We start from the raw sequence: 17,624 nt of genomic DNA on the forward strand, positions 1-17,624 counted from the left end.
CTTTACAGATTTTATCAAATCCCAGTGTGTCAGTGGGAGGGGTCACCAGGGCCACAGCTCCAGGAGACTGTGAGGTGCCACACAGGTGCACTACTGTTGGACAAACTACACTTTCAGTCACTGGGACTGAATATTGGAAGAGTTTGCCACTGAACATAAGAGACTCACAGTCATATGCCTCCTTCAAATCACAACTTAAACATTGGATGAAAGAAAACCAAGCCTGTGACCATCAGTAGATTATCCTCACTGTGTTGTTTTGTGTGTTTTTATGATGTTTTACCTTTTGTCAATTGTCTTTCTTGTCACCTGTGTAGGGACTACAGATGGAACTTAACACTGTTGCCACAAACTGGCATATTTACAGCTGCAACTGTGGATGTTCATTAACCCTTTCATGCATAGTGGTCATTATAGTAGACAGTTATTCTACAGCTGTTCTCTTGTATATTCATGGATTTTATTGTTTCAGTTCCATATCATCCAACACACTTGACGCCTATGCATCATCCCATACACTACAATTCATACCATTACTGTAACTTTCCTGTTCTCGATAAATCTGAACTGCAGTAACAGGTTTGAGTGTAAATCAATTGCTTGTTATTGTTAATAGACTGTAATTAACCATTTTTCTCATACAAAAAGGGTTTTTTTTGCATATTATCTCCATAAAGTGAGTGATAACTAATATTAGAGTACGTTAAAATGTGACAAAACACCAGATTAGCAGCATTTTAAAAAAATTATTTCATAGTTTTCACTCAGTACATCAGTAAATACATGTTTCTTTGCTTTAAAAATTAAATGCATGATGTCCAGCTGAGTGGAGATGTTTGCAACTCCATGAAAAATAAGTTCATAAAAAATTTCAGTCGCATTGTTTTTTTCATGCCTAAAGAGGAATAAAAACACTCGGGAAAAATATCTTGATTAGGGTCAAAAAACGGTATTCAAAATCTCTCTGAAGGGACATTTTAGAGACAATTTGACCCACATTTTTACTTCTAAATACATTTTTGCTTTAGTTGGACCATAAGGGATTATCCAAAACAAGGAGCTACTTTATATTGAAATAAATGTTGGAATGGCAATCAATTAAAGTTCACGCTCTGACGGTACATTACTGTGTTTTGACCCATTAAGGTTCTCATAATTCAGGCATGAAAGGGTTAATAGGCACTATCGCTAATAAATAAATAAATAAATAAATGTTTGTCTCACAGTTACCAGATCTACTTCAAAACACTGTCTGTACATTATAATACATTCATTTACAGGTTTATTCTAGTAGAAGATTTATAATTATATTGTATAAATGTGCATAAACCAATATATATGTAATAAGACTTTATCATATACATTGAAAACATCAGCACTTTTATCATTTGCTTTTCAGTTGATCTTATTAAAGGATGTCAGATAGTCAACCAGTGTCATTTGGATGAACTCTGTAGTGTGTTTAATACAAACATCTGAAACTGGACTTTAATCATGTTTAAATACATTATGTAATTTTCCATTTCTTATTCTTATTATTGACATGATTTTTGTCACTGTGTGTTTTTGTAGAATTATACATGAACATAAAGACAGACGTACATTTTTGATAATGAGTGGGTAGCGTGTGACTCTCTGCATGGGTTTGAGCAGGAAACTGGACAGCGGCATTCCTTTACACCTGGGATCCATGGCTAACCTCTGACACACAGAAACAAAAAGGCATTTCCAAATGTCATTCTCCATCATAATGTCAGACACATGTATAAATAAACCACAACTCCTTAAAGAAGTACTGAATTATTGAAATGTAATCATCACTTTTATGATATTTTTTATTATTATAGATACCTTGAGAAAGTCTTTAATCTCAGGGTTGTCGTCAGTTTTCTGTTGAATGAGTGTGGCTCCGTTCAGCTGACACGAGCAGAATCTGAACGCAGAAATCGTCACAAAAATCAGTCATTATGTAATGTATGATGTAACAGGATAGGCTCACACACTGACGGTTTAATTACAATGACAGACCTGATGTACGGCTGCATGTGAGGAAGCTGATTGGTCAAGATGTCACCGATCATCTTCACTGGCATCCGGTCACCGGACATCTTCTTCCTCACCCTCAGAGCCCTGCAGGGGAAGACAGGGACGTCTATGACTTCAACATAATCAGATCCATTTTCCTTTATGTTCCTTTATGTACTGATGGGACAAACAGTGAGCATAGTGTGTCTAAAAGTGATCAAAATTTTAGTTAGTTTCAGTTCATTTCAAATATGTAATAAAAATACACAAAATAATCATACATTAGTGGCTAGAAATAAAAACAGATTTAAACAAATGTTCAGAGAACGCAAACCTCCACCAAGCATCCCGAACAGTGTGCATGTGTGGATCGACTATTTCTTTTTAAATTAAACAGTTTCAAGGTTGTTCCATACAGCAGAAGAAGTTGAAGCTTGGTACCAGTCATGTGTTTGTCAAATTGTATTAAATTCCAATCAATATAAGTTGAGTTAATAAAAAATGTGTGGTAAATGGGATTTTCAGTGTTAAATTGAAATGTCCACAGAGTCCACATTCCACAGTGGATGTGGACAATTTTGTGCCAGATACAAGATATTGTTATAAGCTACAGGTGTATCAAATTGGAGGCTAATTGGAGTTGTTTTGAATTTTCATGAATTTTGGAAAATTGCTCAATGATGAGAGATAGGAAAATCTGAGATTTTGTGACCTTGCTGTGACCTTGAACTTTGGCCTATTTGGCCCAAAATTTAATGGGTTTGTCCCAGGGCCTAGGCCTATCTGTGGGTAAAATTTGGTAAAGATGGTTGGAATAGTTTTCCCGTAAAGTTGCTAACAAACAAACAAACAAACAAACAAACACGCAAACAAACAAACACACAAACCAAAGTGATCACAATACCTCCTGGCGGAGGTAAAAAAAAACCATGTTATAACTAAATATAGTGATTTGATTTGGATATTTGAAAAGGAATGGGAAGAAGTATAAACAGTCTTTATTTAGCTTCCTATCAGTATAAAGCTGTAAGAAAAATTAATTCCCTTTGGATCTTTGCAATTGTAATTTTTCACAAAAATACACATACATACATACAGACATACATACATACAAACATGCATACAAACATACATACATACAAACATGCATACAAACATACATACATACAAACATGCATACAAACATACATACATACAAACATGCATACATACATACATACATACAAACATGCATACATACATACATACATACAAACATGCATACATACATACCTATACAGACATACAAAAAATAAATAAATAAATTTTCGCAGGTAACACAAACTGAATAAATAACAAAATAAATGATTAAATACATAAAATGAAGTGATGATTATTGATAAATGATTATTCAGCAGGAAACAGTGAAAAAATGATGGTTACGGTTTCTCTCAGCCAAGAGTTTTGTGTTTTGTGCTTGTACAGAACCAAAACATATAAAATATTATTAGAAAAATGAAAGAGCAAAACATTAAATTACAATATATGTCAAGCTGCTGCCTATGAAATCTTCAACATTTCAGTGGAAGAAAAATTACAGTTAAAACTCTTTACTGACCCTGTTCCACATGATTTTAAAGCCTCTGTTTACTTGGCTTAAAATAGTAAAACTGCCTCATTTAAATATCCACAACAGTCATTCTGCAGTTTAGACCATTTCTTAAGGCTGTGTTGTTGGATGATTGATGTCTCATTAGTTAGTAACGTCAGCTACACCATTGTTAGGCTAAAAGTTTTACCAAAGTGAGTCAGCGAGTTAGGTAACCTTGAATATAGTCTAATAATATTCTCATACGTCAGTTACAGGTATTATGTGGGCAAAGATACATAAAAATGGTGGAGTGCAGGCTTCACTTATGAAATGAAACAGTTCATGTCCTGTCTCATAAGGGGTCAGTGGATGGATGAAAGGAGAATGCATGATGCAACAGTTTTTTCAGATACATTTATTTATTTATTTATTTTATGAAATGTCCTATGCAGTGGACTGTTTTGTTTTTTTTTTTAATTAATTAATTTTATTTTTTGGAAAGTAAAGCTATGAAATTCTCTATGAAAAACTCTGCACTGCAGCTCTTACTTTAATATGTGTGTTTTTATATTTTTGGGTTTTATGTGTTGTTTTCTTACTTGCTGTTTTTAATCACCTTTTACATGTTTCTTTTATAATGTTTTAAATGTCTTTCTTTTTCCCTTGTCCTTGTATTTCAATGTCCTGTGTGAAGCACCTTGAATTGCCTTGTTGCTGAAATGTGCTCTACAAATAAACTTGCCTTGTCTTGCCTATTGTGCAAAATATGACAATAAGATTATTAAAAATATCTATCTTATTCAGAGTTCAAGGGGATTTCATTGAAATTCTAAGAAGATACATAGTTTTCTTTTTACATATTGGATCCTCACAATAAAATATTCAGCAGATGAATGTAAATAGAAGATAGTATATGTGTGTTTTTCCAACTGAAAACAGAAACAGTAGTTTAACTTTGCAACTCAAACTCAGGCTAGGCTGTAAAATGAAAATGAGTCCGATGAAACAATGCAACAGCTGCTGTAAATATGTCCATGTAAACAGTAAAAATACGTTTGTCTTTACTTGAGCAGTTTGATGTTGCACATGATGAGCTCCTTCCAGTTGACGAAGATCATGGCCACTTCTTTCTCTGTGAGCAGTTCGCACTCCAGCAGAGGTTTGTGAAAGATCTGAACACGCACAAACACACACAGAAAGGCTGTTCAGCGCCACATTTCATCATATCACACTCATTTTTGCAGCTGCAGGTAAAACTTCAGGTTACATGTTTGACATTTGTGAGCTGATGTGCTCTGGTATTATTTATACCGGTATTGTTGTATTTATTGTATTTGTATTGTATTTGGTTTTGTCTTTTGTCTGTTGTCTGCTTGATGATTGTTCTGCTGGCTGCAAAACAAACTGCGCTTCAGGGATAATAAATATACCTTGAACCCTGTTTGGGGTGTATATGTGCAGACAGAGCCTGTTTGTTTAATCAATGGGCTTCATTAATTTACATAATTCTAATACTTTGCATACATGTTTTTGCCTAACTAAATAATAATTCATTCTGGCAGCTACAGATATGATTATAAAAAAGTGTAAGAAACTGTGATGGGAACAAATGATACTGCTTTTCCAGTCAACACTTGCTTATTTTTATGTATTTATTTATTCATTTTACAAGATTTTCAGTTTTGTTAAGAATCCAGGCTTAAACCAACATAGATATTGTAAAGAATTACTGATTTGAGTTTTTAATCAACCTATTTTATGCAACAAAATGAAAAGTATTGAGTGTTTCTACCTAATTTTAACACTTTCACATGACACAAATAGTTATTATTTTGTAAATTGCCTAAATGAAAGCCAGGACTGTTCATGAGGAAAAACCTACAACAGAAGAAACTTGAAAATTGAATTTCTAGTGAATGAAAGAAGATGAAGTATTGATTAAATATTAAAAGTAAATGCACAGTTCCCTTTAATGTGAAATACATAAAAAATTACCCCAGGGCTACTTTTGTGGCAGCTACCAAATTATTTATTTCTCTCTCTTTAACCTTTCTTAAGTGATTTATCACCATTTATTGTGATATTATTTTCTTTATTTTGCATTTTTTTTCTGTGAAAATCAGGTTTTTCCTATATGTAATTTACTGATCGTGTAGATAGATGTTCATAAAAGCTCAGATTAAAATTGAGTGACTTTTTCAGCAAATACATAATTAACTGAACATGAAACAAGTGACATTTATCAAATTATCGGTTTTACTGGAGAATCAAAGTGTTTCCACAGTAACTACGAAGCCTCTGAATGTTCAAATGGGTCATATCTGATGACCACGAAAAGATGACAAACTGGATTTTACCTCAGTTATTTACATGGATTTATAGGTTTAGTGTTTCAGAAGTTATTAAACATTGTACATCAGTGTCTGGGTCTTTATGGGTTAAAGATATTTCTACATATAAACCTACATGTGAAACACATGGAAAAAACCAAGGCACTGTGCACTTGTTTTAATGATTACCACAATTAATGCTGCATAAGCAATAACCAGCCTCTTTTTTTATTATTATTATTTTATCTATTTTTATTTATGTATTTATTTATTTATTTTTAAGCAATAACCAGCCTCTAAATCTAACTAATTTCTGAGGTGTTTTTTTACTCAAACGTGTGTTTTAGTCCAGTTTTTACCTCTGTGACGAGCTGCAGGTCGTTGACATAGTTCTCCTCGGTGACGATGAGCTCGTGGATGTACCCCTGCCTTTTCCTCTCCATGGGACTCAGCATGTCAAGCAGGTGAAGGTCAGCGCACCCTGAATGCAACACACACACACACACACACACACAGCAGGACGACTGTCAGTCAAACACTGTTAGGCATAAAGGAGCTACAGAAACCAAATAACAAAATACATACCTGGAATGTAACAGGAAGTGGGAGTAACAGTGGTGTACATTGGAGATGGGGTTGTTTTTTTGCTTGTGAGGAAGTTGTGTTTGTGTTTTTGTGTGTGTGTGTACAAATGTCAGATAGATGCCAGCTCACAACATGAGTGGGGCCAATGAGATGAGAGGGAGGTTTTTTTTTTTTTAATCAAATTAACAAAAAAAAAAAACATCTGTATATATATCTTTAACATTTGTTTATGTAAAACCACTGCCACAGAAGACATTAGTGATAAAATAGAGAAGTAGTAGAGTGCCAGTAGAGACTAAATACCCTAAATATGGATATATTTTAACCCATAAAGACCCAGTGTTGTGTATGTGGCAGTCCCCAAATGATTTTTTTCCTGTATTTTTTACCTTTCTGAAGTGATTTATCATCATTTAGTCTAATATTATGCTCTGTGTTTTACATTTTTAAGTGAAAATCAGGTATTTTCCTATATTTAATGTACTGATCATGTAGATGTTCATTAAAGCTCAGATTAAAGTTGAAAGTTATTATATTCAAAACAGAGAAAAGTGATGAAAAATATATATTTTTTCTGAAATATGTCATTAACTGATCATAAACCAAGTGCTTCCATCCACTGTCACTGATCCAACTCCATGGGGCTTATTGGTGAATCAATGTTGTAGAAGATGATAGTGTTTCCATGGTAACTACAGAGCCTCTGAATATTTAAATGGTTATATCTGATGACCATGAAAAGATGAGAAACTGTATTTTACACCATTTTTTTTACATGTATTGAAAGGATTAATGGCTCTGCAGGTATTTAACATTTTATATCAGTGAATGATTTTGGTCGTAGATGGATGTTTGGCTGTTTATGGGTTAATCCAAGTTGAAAACATTTCTCTTTTCATGTGTCTATAACCTCTCAAGACATAGCAATGCAGTTTTTTTCTGAGGCAAGAGTTTCACAGCTTTATGTGGAAAAAAAAAAAAAAGTAAACAATATATACTTTCCTGGGCCTCAGAAATGTAAGTCTTTTTCTTGTTGCAGTTAATCTCATTATTGTGGAAGTCTGGATTTTATATCTTCATAATCATATAAATTAGTATTATTTGGAGGTGTTTTATTCTCTTGTATTATGCACTTTGTACATTTTTCCTAATTATAATTTTTTTTTTAAAATTTTCTTTTCTTTTGGATGCTCCATGTTTTTTTGTTTTTTTTCATGTGTATGACATTGAATTTCCTTCTGTGTATAAAATTAGCTACATAAATAATCTGCAGGTGTGAGGAAACCAAATCGTTGACTGTTTAAAACACTTTTCCAAGTCATCTTGGGTCAAATTTAGGAGCTTAGTCTCACAAAAATAGCTTATAGCTAGCTTATAGTTACTGTGTTGAACCAGCCTTTACATGTTTCAGTTCAGCTGACGTTCCATTTCCATTTGTCCATGACTGACGTTTCTACTGACGTTCAAGCTGCTAAAGCTCAGACCTGAACCCTCCACCATCAACCACTGACGGAGGCTCCACTCATACATAACATGACAAACTGCTAAACACTAAATACACATTTGACAAGTTCTTTATAAAGGTTTCCAAAGCAAATATCAATGTCATTTATTGTGTCTGGAATTTTGAAGATCTTCAACCATCAGATATAAGAATCATTTATCAATTTTAAGGATAATTAAGGCCTTAATTTAGGATCAAATGTAAGCCTTTTAAGGATTTTAGTGCCTTGCCTAATGTTAAAACCAACATATAAAGCATCTACATAAGCCTTGTCAACAGTGTAATTCCTGGAAAGAAGGTAGTAAATGCATCAACACCTGCATTTTACAATTCTTTTACTCAGGTAAATAAATTCCTGGTAATAAAAGTTCCTGTGAATGTTGGTGCTAATTTGTGTTCCATTTTCATCTGTTTACTGTACCAGGTTCCAATCTTACAACTGAAGAACCACAAGTCCAAACTTAACCTTTAACACCTTGTTTGAAAGGTCCAACCTGAACTACATCAGATGAATTTTTTTTTTTTTTTTTCCTCATTTTTGAACAGGAATAGAATTAATTATGGCATATAATTAACAGGTTGGACATTCCATTAGCTGTGATCACTATCAATTATCAGTTTCATCAGTTATCAATTATGTTTTAGTGCTCAGAAATACTATAAAATAAACCAAGTGACTCAACTGTGAAGAATCTAAACATTTTAACAAGGTATATATGCCTATATTGACAAAAGTTTTATTGGATAAACTGTAACCCTTAAAGACCCAGTGGTACTTTTGTACAGTTCCCAAATGATTTTTTTTTGTGTGCTATATTTAGCCTTTCTTGACTGATTTCTCACCATTTATTACAATATTACCCTCTGTTCTTTGTACTTTTTCAGTGTAAATTAGGTGTTTTTCTTATATTTAATTGATCATGTAGACGTTCATTAAAGCTCAGAGTAAATTTGACAGTTATTATATCAGAACAAGAAAAAACTGAAGAAAAAGTGACTTTTTCAGCAAAGATATCATGAGCTGAACATAAACCCAGTGTCTCCATCCACTGTCACTGATCCAACTCCATGGGTTTTACTAGTGAATCAATGTTGTAGAAGATGACAGTGTTTCCATAGTAACAACAGAGCCTCTGAACGTCCAAATGGGTCATATCTGATGACCATGAAAAGACGACAAACTGTATTTTACACCAATTATTGACATGTATTGATAGGATTAGTGGATCAACTGGTATGAGTAGATGGTTTTGGTTGTCAGGCGCTGTTTGGATCTTTATGGGTTAATGTATTGAATATAAAATGGCAACTGACAGAAATGGAAGCTAAATCAATTTTGAAGGTTAAAGTGAGTTAAAGTGAACAGATGGTAATATTAACTAGAAACATTTAATGTAAAGAATTGAAGACAGAATATTTGATGCTTAGATTTCTGACTGCGTCGTCATCTTTAACCTATAAATTGTCAACTATAATGAAACTATTAAACGTAAAAAAAAAAATGTTTAGGCTGTGCTGAAAACACAGGGATTTGACAATGAATTCACTGATTAAATAACATTAAATGAGAATCTCTACAAAAAAAAACTGGGATGTGTTGCAGTTCAACATAACTTAAGAAAGCCTTTCACTTTCCAGTTGTTCAGATAAAGAAATCAGTAATTTACTAAAGAGTTTTGGATTTATAGCATTAAAGCTGGATTTTTTTTTTTTGTCAATAGAGGACACACATATAAAACAAGACAACAAACAGCTTCACATTATGTTTTCCTATTAACATTAAATTAATCTCAAGTGTTAAAATTTATTGGTTGTCAGTGGAATGGAATATTTCCTTGAAAACCACTATATAAATTAAAGAGCATTTATTTCAAACAGAAAAAAACAGAGCACACTTAGATGTGAAATTTCTTGTTTCAGCTATAATGTCCAGTACATTATATGTGTAAAAAGTGTGTGTGTGTGTGTGTGTGTGTGTGTGTGTGAGGAACAAGGCGAGTCGAGTGCAGTCTGTCTCAGAGCGTTTAATCATCAGGACCAGTCAGATTCACCGCTTCACCAAAATCTCCACCAATAAAACCTCAGGACATTTTGACTCTCAATGCTAATATTCTAACATTCTGTACATGACATCCATCCATCCATTCATTCACCCATTCATCCATCCATCCATCCGTCCATCTCGTTCTTCTGTGTATCCATCACACCATTCACGTCCGTAAAATTGCTCATTCATGCGTTATTTTCATTCAGACACTCACACGTTCATTCATGCACGCGCTGACACCAAGTGTATTCCGGTTACATTTGGCTTGGCTGTTAATCCATTCATCAGAGTTGCTATTTATATCCATTTGAAGCATCAACCATTACCATTCATTAGATTAAGTATAGATCATACAGAGCTTTTTGTCTTTTTTTTGTTGTTGTTTTTTTAAACAAATCAGAGTAGACCAGAGCCAGGCTTCAGCACCGTGTGTTCTGCTAAAAATGGTAAAAGACAGAAAAGTACATTTCAGTGGTTTAAGCTTGGACTGAATGAAGCCCATTTCTGCAACGGTCATGAAAGTAATGACTCTGGGATATTAAAGTCATTATTTTGAGACGTTGAAATACTAACATTATGTTGAAATACTGAGAAATAATGAGGATTCAAAGGTATTTCTGTATTTTATCACAGTGTCTGAAATGGACTTCCACAGAGCTGCACCAGTCTGCACTTTCATGTCCAACTATTACAACTTAATGCTAACAAACAACAATGTGCAGATGGGAGCTGTGGTGTGCACAAACAGGAAGAACTACACTGGTCATCCACCCAGTGTGGAGCCCGGCTCTGGCCTACGTGGGACTACTGTGCTCTCTGTGACGGTGACGAGTCCAGACCACCGGTGACCAACATACTGTTAAAACCAGGACCGCTAAAGGTCTGCTCATGTGTGTCCTGTGAAGACCAGAAACCAAGCAGCCGCTGACCAAAGGCCGACAAATAACGGATGGCCTTGACTTGCTGACCAGTCACAGAGCTTCACCTCCAATACTGACACACTGAGGAACCAATGGGATCCAAGCAGGCTATTAATAATAATAATAATAATAATCATAATAATAATAATAATAATAATACTAACAGCGCTATTGCTTGTTGTATAAAAAGTTGCGTAGTTCAATAACCAGTTCATTCATTGTTTGTGTTTCTGAGGGTAAACATTAAAATCACAATACTGTCATCTGGATAAACAAACAAAAAAGAAACAGTACAAAACTGATATGGCAACCACTATAATACCAGTCTGTTGCTATGGGAACCAAAAGAGGGGCTGTTGGCAAAGAGGCACAGAGCGTACGTCACTATGGGAACGGTTATGTGCATGTGCATACAGCTTGTGGCGTCTGCTTCTGTACATTTGTTCCTCGACCATCGGTCTGTCTGTCTGTCCAACACAGCTGTTAACGCAGTCGTTTAATTCACTGACACATTATGTAAAACAGGATGGAGTAGGAAACAATAAACGTCCAACAAAACTCAGCGGCCTTTTCTCTAAACAATTAACAAGCCTTTACAGTATTTATTCTTTTCTATCTGGTGTGATTTGAGTCTGATCGTCTCCATTTTGCCTCATGGTTTTGCACTTTCTGATTTGACGTAATTTTTTGCTTCTGTTTTCTGTGAAAAATTTGTTTCTGAAGACGCTATACATAAATATAACTAAAGCTGTTACTATTGTTCTTCTTGGTAATTCTTCTAGGTTTAACTGGACTAGTTTTGCTCCTAGAAGAACTACCAAGAAGGACGCTGACCTGGAAAAATGAGGACACACATAGATATTTACTACTGTTATTATCATGGCAAGATCATATTAAACCTCACAAAACAGCTTCATGCACCAGAGTGTGGTACCTAGGTTTAACATGACCATGTCAAGACTTTAAAGGCATGCTAATTATTTACCGAGTGTATTGGAGTTTAACTGAATTTGGACATGTGTGCAAGTCACATAAACTCATCATGAGCTGAGGATGTCCACCTACACAGGTATATCTGATGTGTTTTAGGGAAACTTTAATATTTACCCTTATATCATTGTATAGGGTCAGAGTGTCAGAGGTCTGCACTCGTAGTGACAGGAAAAATGTGGAGGGAATACAAAGAATACTGCTGTCTACACAGGCGAATGTTAGTCCTGTGCCACAAGTCAAGTCTGTCTGACAAGTTCTGCTTAAACACTTACAAGACTTCACTGCTTTTAATTCGCAGGGGTGAAATGATTGTGCATGGTTTGACGTGGGTTTGTACTGCAGCAGAAAGTCCAAGGAAAATCAGCTGCTTTGTGTATGAAGTATGGTGACATGGCAGCCTTTTCTGTGTGGAAAGTTTGCACAGAAAAAGTCCAAAAACAAAAAGAATCACTAGACTAAAAGCAGTCGAGCTGTTTTAACTGGAATGATACAAACTGGTAACGTCCACATGTCGTTCCACTCCTGTGTGTGTTTAGTACCAAGTGTGTCTTTGTGAAGTCCGTTGTCCTGATCTATAGCCCCAACAATGTGAAAGCGTCTCATCATCATAGCAACAGACTAAACAATAAACATGTAAACAAAAACATAAAACTTCTCATTTAAAGTTAATACATGTTCAGAATGTTAAACTACTACAGATAAAAACGGATACTGTGTGTGAGTGTGAGAGAGGTGTGTGTGCTGCACTTGGTTCACACTGTTTGAGTTCATGTGCATTCTGCAGACTCTTTGTACCATGTTCACTGTTTGTTCTGTGTATGTTTGTGTCATTTTGGTTAGCTGGTATGCGCAGCAGCTACAGCATGGCTTTCTATGTTCACCCTGAGCTAGGGGCTGAGTCTCTTTCCAGCTGCGTGCTGCCTTCTATGCCTCCTCATCTCCTTAAAGAAATAAAGAAAGAGAAATTAACTGGAAATCAGCACAGAAGGGAGCAGCAGCATGGGCTGAAACGCAACCGACAGCTGCTGTGGGACGCATCTCAATACTGCCTCATTGTCTTCTTCTCTCCATACCTCTACCTCCTTTGTAAAGGGGGAAAAAGGAAGGGTGGAAAAGGAAAGAGAAAGAAGGGTGTAGATGAAAGAGGAGGGGTCTTTGGCATTGAGAAGGGGAGATGAGAGGACAGAGGAGAAGAAAGGAGATGAGAGGGAGAAGATGAAAGAGAGGAGAGGAGAGGAGAGGAGAGGAGAGGAGAGGAGAGGAGAGGAGAGGAGAGGAGAGGAGAGGAGAGGAGAGGAGAGGACTGTGCAACATTGAGACTCATCCTCCAGCAGATAGTGGGTCTTTCTGTGAAGCTGTGGGAGGGGACAGGTTAGTGAGGGGATGGAGGGGGTGGAGCCAGCTCTTTTGACTGACAGGTGAATGAAGCTGCTGAACCAATGGGAGCGAGTTAAAAAAAAATATTTAAAAAATAAGAGGAGCAAGAGGGCGGGCTGAGCTACTGATTCTATGACAGAATCTCCCAAAAAGCCACAAAATGACCCACTATCCACTTTACCACGCTAGGATGGAGCTGTGCATGTGTGTAGATGTGTGTGTGTGTGCGCGCACGTGTATACAGTCATTGTGAGTCCAATGTGGGAGCTCAATAGTCTCATCTCCTCTCCTCACCCTAATACCACCTATGTGGTAAAACAGAAGAAGAAAAAGAGAAAGGGGAGAAGAAGGACGTGAGAGGGGAGAGGCTGACTATTGATCTCCCTCCTGTTGAACAGTGCTGTTTGGAGCCAGAGCCTTAGATAAACAGGGTTTGGCCATGTCCAGTCAGAGCCATGCATAGACAGAGTTCTCGCCACCACTGGGCGTTTATAACGTTACAGTCTGTCTGTCTGTCTCTCTCTCTCTGGCTTCTATTGGTGGAGAGTCGCCATTTCCGGGTCATGTGACCTCTTGCTGCTGTCCCATTGGTTGAGTGGCCTAGTGGGCGTGGCCTAGTGGGTCTCTTTGAGGGCTTTGAGGAGAGGGGGGTTCTGGGTAATGATATGATCCTAGAGAGAGGACGACAACAACAACATCAACAAAAACAACTAAACAAAACAACAACAACAACAACAACAGGAACAACAACCAATTGGGTGCTAGGTGGGTGGAGCGTGCAGCAAGACAGAACGTGTGGTGGTGTGGTCTAAGCCTAGCATAGAAGTAGAGCATCAAGAGCGGGCAACAAGGTTGGAGTAGTTTACATAGTTTTTTTTTTGCTTTTTTTTTTCAACATCAGGATATATTAAATTTGATATTAGAAGGGGCTTTGCTACTTTACTTTTAATTAGTCTCAGTGTAACTGTTTGTCTTGCTGTATGGGATATTTATCGCAACCTTTGTTGATATGATACCAGGCATCTGTAAAACACATTTTTATTAACAGTCTTTTGATTTTATTGATTTATTTATTTTCTTTAAATTTAAGTCAATAAAAATGTTTTTTTCCATGTGTAGTCTTTATTATTTCATTTGTCTTTGTTAATGATAACTTTGTCAGACAGACACTTCAGTCAGCAGACAGTAACTGGTAACTAGACATACTTCAGAGCTACCAACAAAACATGAAAAATGACCTGACAGAGACCAGTCATTTCCATATCGACTCATTTATGTTATGTCTTATGGCCTTCATTCAACATTTTAGAGTCATTAAGTATGATATTCTGCAATCGAAATTATCAAAACTAATCGGACCAGAGGAACAACACATTCTCAATGAATTCATTAAATCTGTATGCTATTTACTAGATCTTTTTATCCATTTTGTAGATAGTTTTTACTGAACAACAGGACATTATTATTCACTTGTGTTTATTTCATTCATAATTCAAACAAATAAAAAAATGTTTTGCTGGAAGAGAGGAGGATATTTTTAATCATTAACTTACATCAAGTCACTGCCCCTTTGTGTCTTAACTACTTGTGATGTTGCAACATTTGATACCTCATTATGCTCTTTGCTTAGTGTTTATTAGCTTATTGACAATTAAAATATGCCTGTAATTCTTTGTAGGAAGGACTGGGCAATACGACAGCATTTAAATACGATATAATATTGAAACTGTTGTTAAGAGCTCAGATTGTACATAGAATAGTGTGTGTGTGTATAATACACACACTACACGATAAAAATATTGGGACATGTTGAATTCAAGTGTTTCTTTTCTAACTGGGGTCTTAGATACAAAACAATACTATAAATGTCAAAATATATTTTTATATTGTGATAAATATAATTGCATTGCATTGGTTAGTTTTGTTTAAATTATCTTTGCTTCCAACATGCCTCAGAAATGGTTTTTAGTTGATTTCACTCAACACTCATTTTGTTTTTGTTTTATTCATGACAATGATTTTAAATGTTCTACCTCTAAATTTCTAAAATATTTTTCATGCCCTGACAGTAAATAATAATTTTCTACCACAATTACCCATCTACTTTCTTCACATCCCACTTAAGAAGAAAAATCTCCCATTAAACTTTAAGGAAATATTGATGTTTATATTGAAATATATAAAATAAAATATATAAATATTGATTTTTCAAATCCGCACCAACAGGACACCTTACGAGCTGTAGCCATGATATGTTCCAACACTTGTGTCCATATAGGGTATAGTGGGTCTGTTCATCCTTTTATATACTATGTAATATTTGTGATTAGACAAGACTAAGTTTGGGTCAAAGGTCCCGTCCAGGTTCAGTTCTAGTGACTCCATGCTCCGCTCTACAGACTCTAAGTCTATGGTGGATCATGCTGAAGGGACACATGCAGGAGGAAGGAAAACACTTCACACTAATGTGCGCAAATATACAGACACATGCATGCACATACACACAGCATACCAACACACACAAACACCACCCAGAGGTGGTGCATGACTGGGAGGTTATCAAAGAGGCCCAAAGGGGTGGCAAGGTGAAAGGTCATAGGTTAAACCAACCCGGGGTCAAAGACTGAGAGAGGGACAGCATTTCCACACCTGGCTCTGGGTGTGTGTGTGTGTGTGTATGTGTGGAAGAGAGACAGTGCATTAAAATGTAAGTGTAGTGACCGTGTGTGTTATGCTTTAGTTTTAGTTTAATGCGTTCTGTGATACACACTCAAAGTATAGTTTTCTGTGTGTGTGTGTTGGTGTGTGTACTTACACTGCGTGCTTGGATCCGTATCTGTGGTGAGTTTGACATAGTTGCTTGGGAACAGACCCTCCCTCCCGTTCAGCTCTCCTTTCCACCAATCACAGTCGTCCTTGTTGAGCACTGTGATCACCTGACCCTTCTGAAAAGCCAGCTCGTCATCATTCTGGGCCACGTAGTCATACATGCCGATCACCTGACACAGAGCTTCAGGACAGGAGACCACACACAGGACATTGCTTTATGGTCACATGTGAAAGGTGAAGAGCTTCTCATTTGCACCCATTCAACACTGGGCCTCTTCACATGCACATAAAACTCTGATCATGATCCAATTCCTGGAGTTATCAGATTATTCAACTGATCACATAAACAGCATAATCTGATATGCTTTATCAGATAACAACAGTAATCTGATTATGAGAAATCAGGTTAACACACCTGGATTCCTCCCCAATACTCTGTTTTCGTGCATGTATACCTGTCAGTGCGATTTATTTGGTTCTTTTGCATCTACACATGTGTACATAAAAAGAAATTGTACAAAACTGAATGGATGAAGTCAATCATGAGCAGAAGATAATAGGAAGTTTGAGCCACCGCGTACGCATGTACTCTGAAAGAAATCCAATAATGGACTGAAACGTCTAAACTAGGGTTTATGGATGATCACATTTCTGAAGTGCATGTAAATGTTTCAGATCGGATTATTACAGTCATCTGATAACTCCCAGTTATCAGATATTTATGGTCACGTAAACGGGCTCAGTATCTGACACTAATAATGACACACATTAGGAAGCTTTTGCAAGAGTTAATCTTTTTTTTTTTTAATACTACACAATATATCAACTTCCACATGAGTTGCAACTAAAAGTACCAGTGTCTATGTCAGCAGTGACATAAACAATAAACTACTAAAGGACAAACCACTGCAAACATTTTATTACAGGTGGAAGGCTTCCTCTCCGTGATTCATTTCAGATGTCTACTTTTAAAATAGTGTTTTTTGTTTATTTTATTTAAGGGGGTGAATGTGGAAAAAAATGGGGCAAATTTTCTGGGTTTTGTTAAATCAGATACAGTTTGGATTATTAACACTATAAAGCAAAAGACACTTGTATCATCGATTCATTATGTACTCACGTTGTACTGAATGTTACCATAACACCCTTAAAATGTGAAAAGTAGCTCATTCACCCCAAAAACATGAAAGAGATACTCAATTTCATGTATGTGTGTTTGCAGGTGTGTGTGTACCTGTGCTAGCAGGAGCCAGTTTAGGAGGGGTGGGCTCTGTGGGCGTGGTCTTGCTGGTGCTGGGACTGAGCAGCTTTACATAATTGGCTGGAAACCAACCTATCTGGCGCTTTTTGCCCCGGGCCTGAAGCAATGACCAGACAGCAAAATACTGAACAAGAATCACAACTTAACTATTTCTTTGCTTCATATTCATTTAATGGAAGTAAT

General features: G+C 36.1%; 1 protein-coding gene across 5 annotated transcripts in view; it reads right to left on the bottom strand.

Annotated features, from left to right (window-relative positions):
• The window catches only part of itsn1 (intersectin 1 (SH3 domain protein)), a 73,046-nt gene that overhangs the window by 14,921 nt on the left and 40,501 nt on the right, over positions 1–17,624 (bottom strand). For all 5 annotated transcript variants that reach the window (XM_030156730.1, XM_030156731.1, XM_030156728.1 and 2 more), the window contains 7 exons: positions 17,415–17,538; positions 16,167–16,361; positions 6,285–6,406; positions 4,661–4,767; positions 2,029–2,130; positions 1,852–1,933; positions 1,603–1,701 (listed from right to left, as the gene is read on the bottom strand). In XM_030156730.1, the coding sequence (XP_030012590.1) occupies positions 1,603–1,701; positions 1,852–1,933; positions 2,029–2,130; positions 4,661–4,767; positions 6,285–6,406; positions 16,167–16,361; positions 17,415–17,538 (831 nt within the window). The remainder of the gene's footprint in view (positions 1–1,602; positions 1,702–1,851; positions 1,934–2,028; positions 2,131–4,660; positions 4,768–6,284; positions 6,407–16,166; positions 16,362–17,414; positions 17,539–17,624) is intronic.

The sequence above is a fragment of the Sphaeramia orbicularis genome, chromosome 15 (genome assembly GCF_902148855.1).
Source record: "Sphaeramia orbicularis chromosome 15, fSphaOr1.1, whole genome shotgun sequence".
NCBI classification, from domain to species: domain Eukaryota; kingdom Metazoa; phylum Chordata; class Actinopteri; order Kurtiformes; family Apogonidae; genus Sphaeramia; species Sphaeramia orbicularis.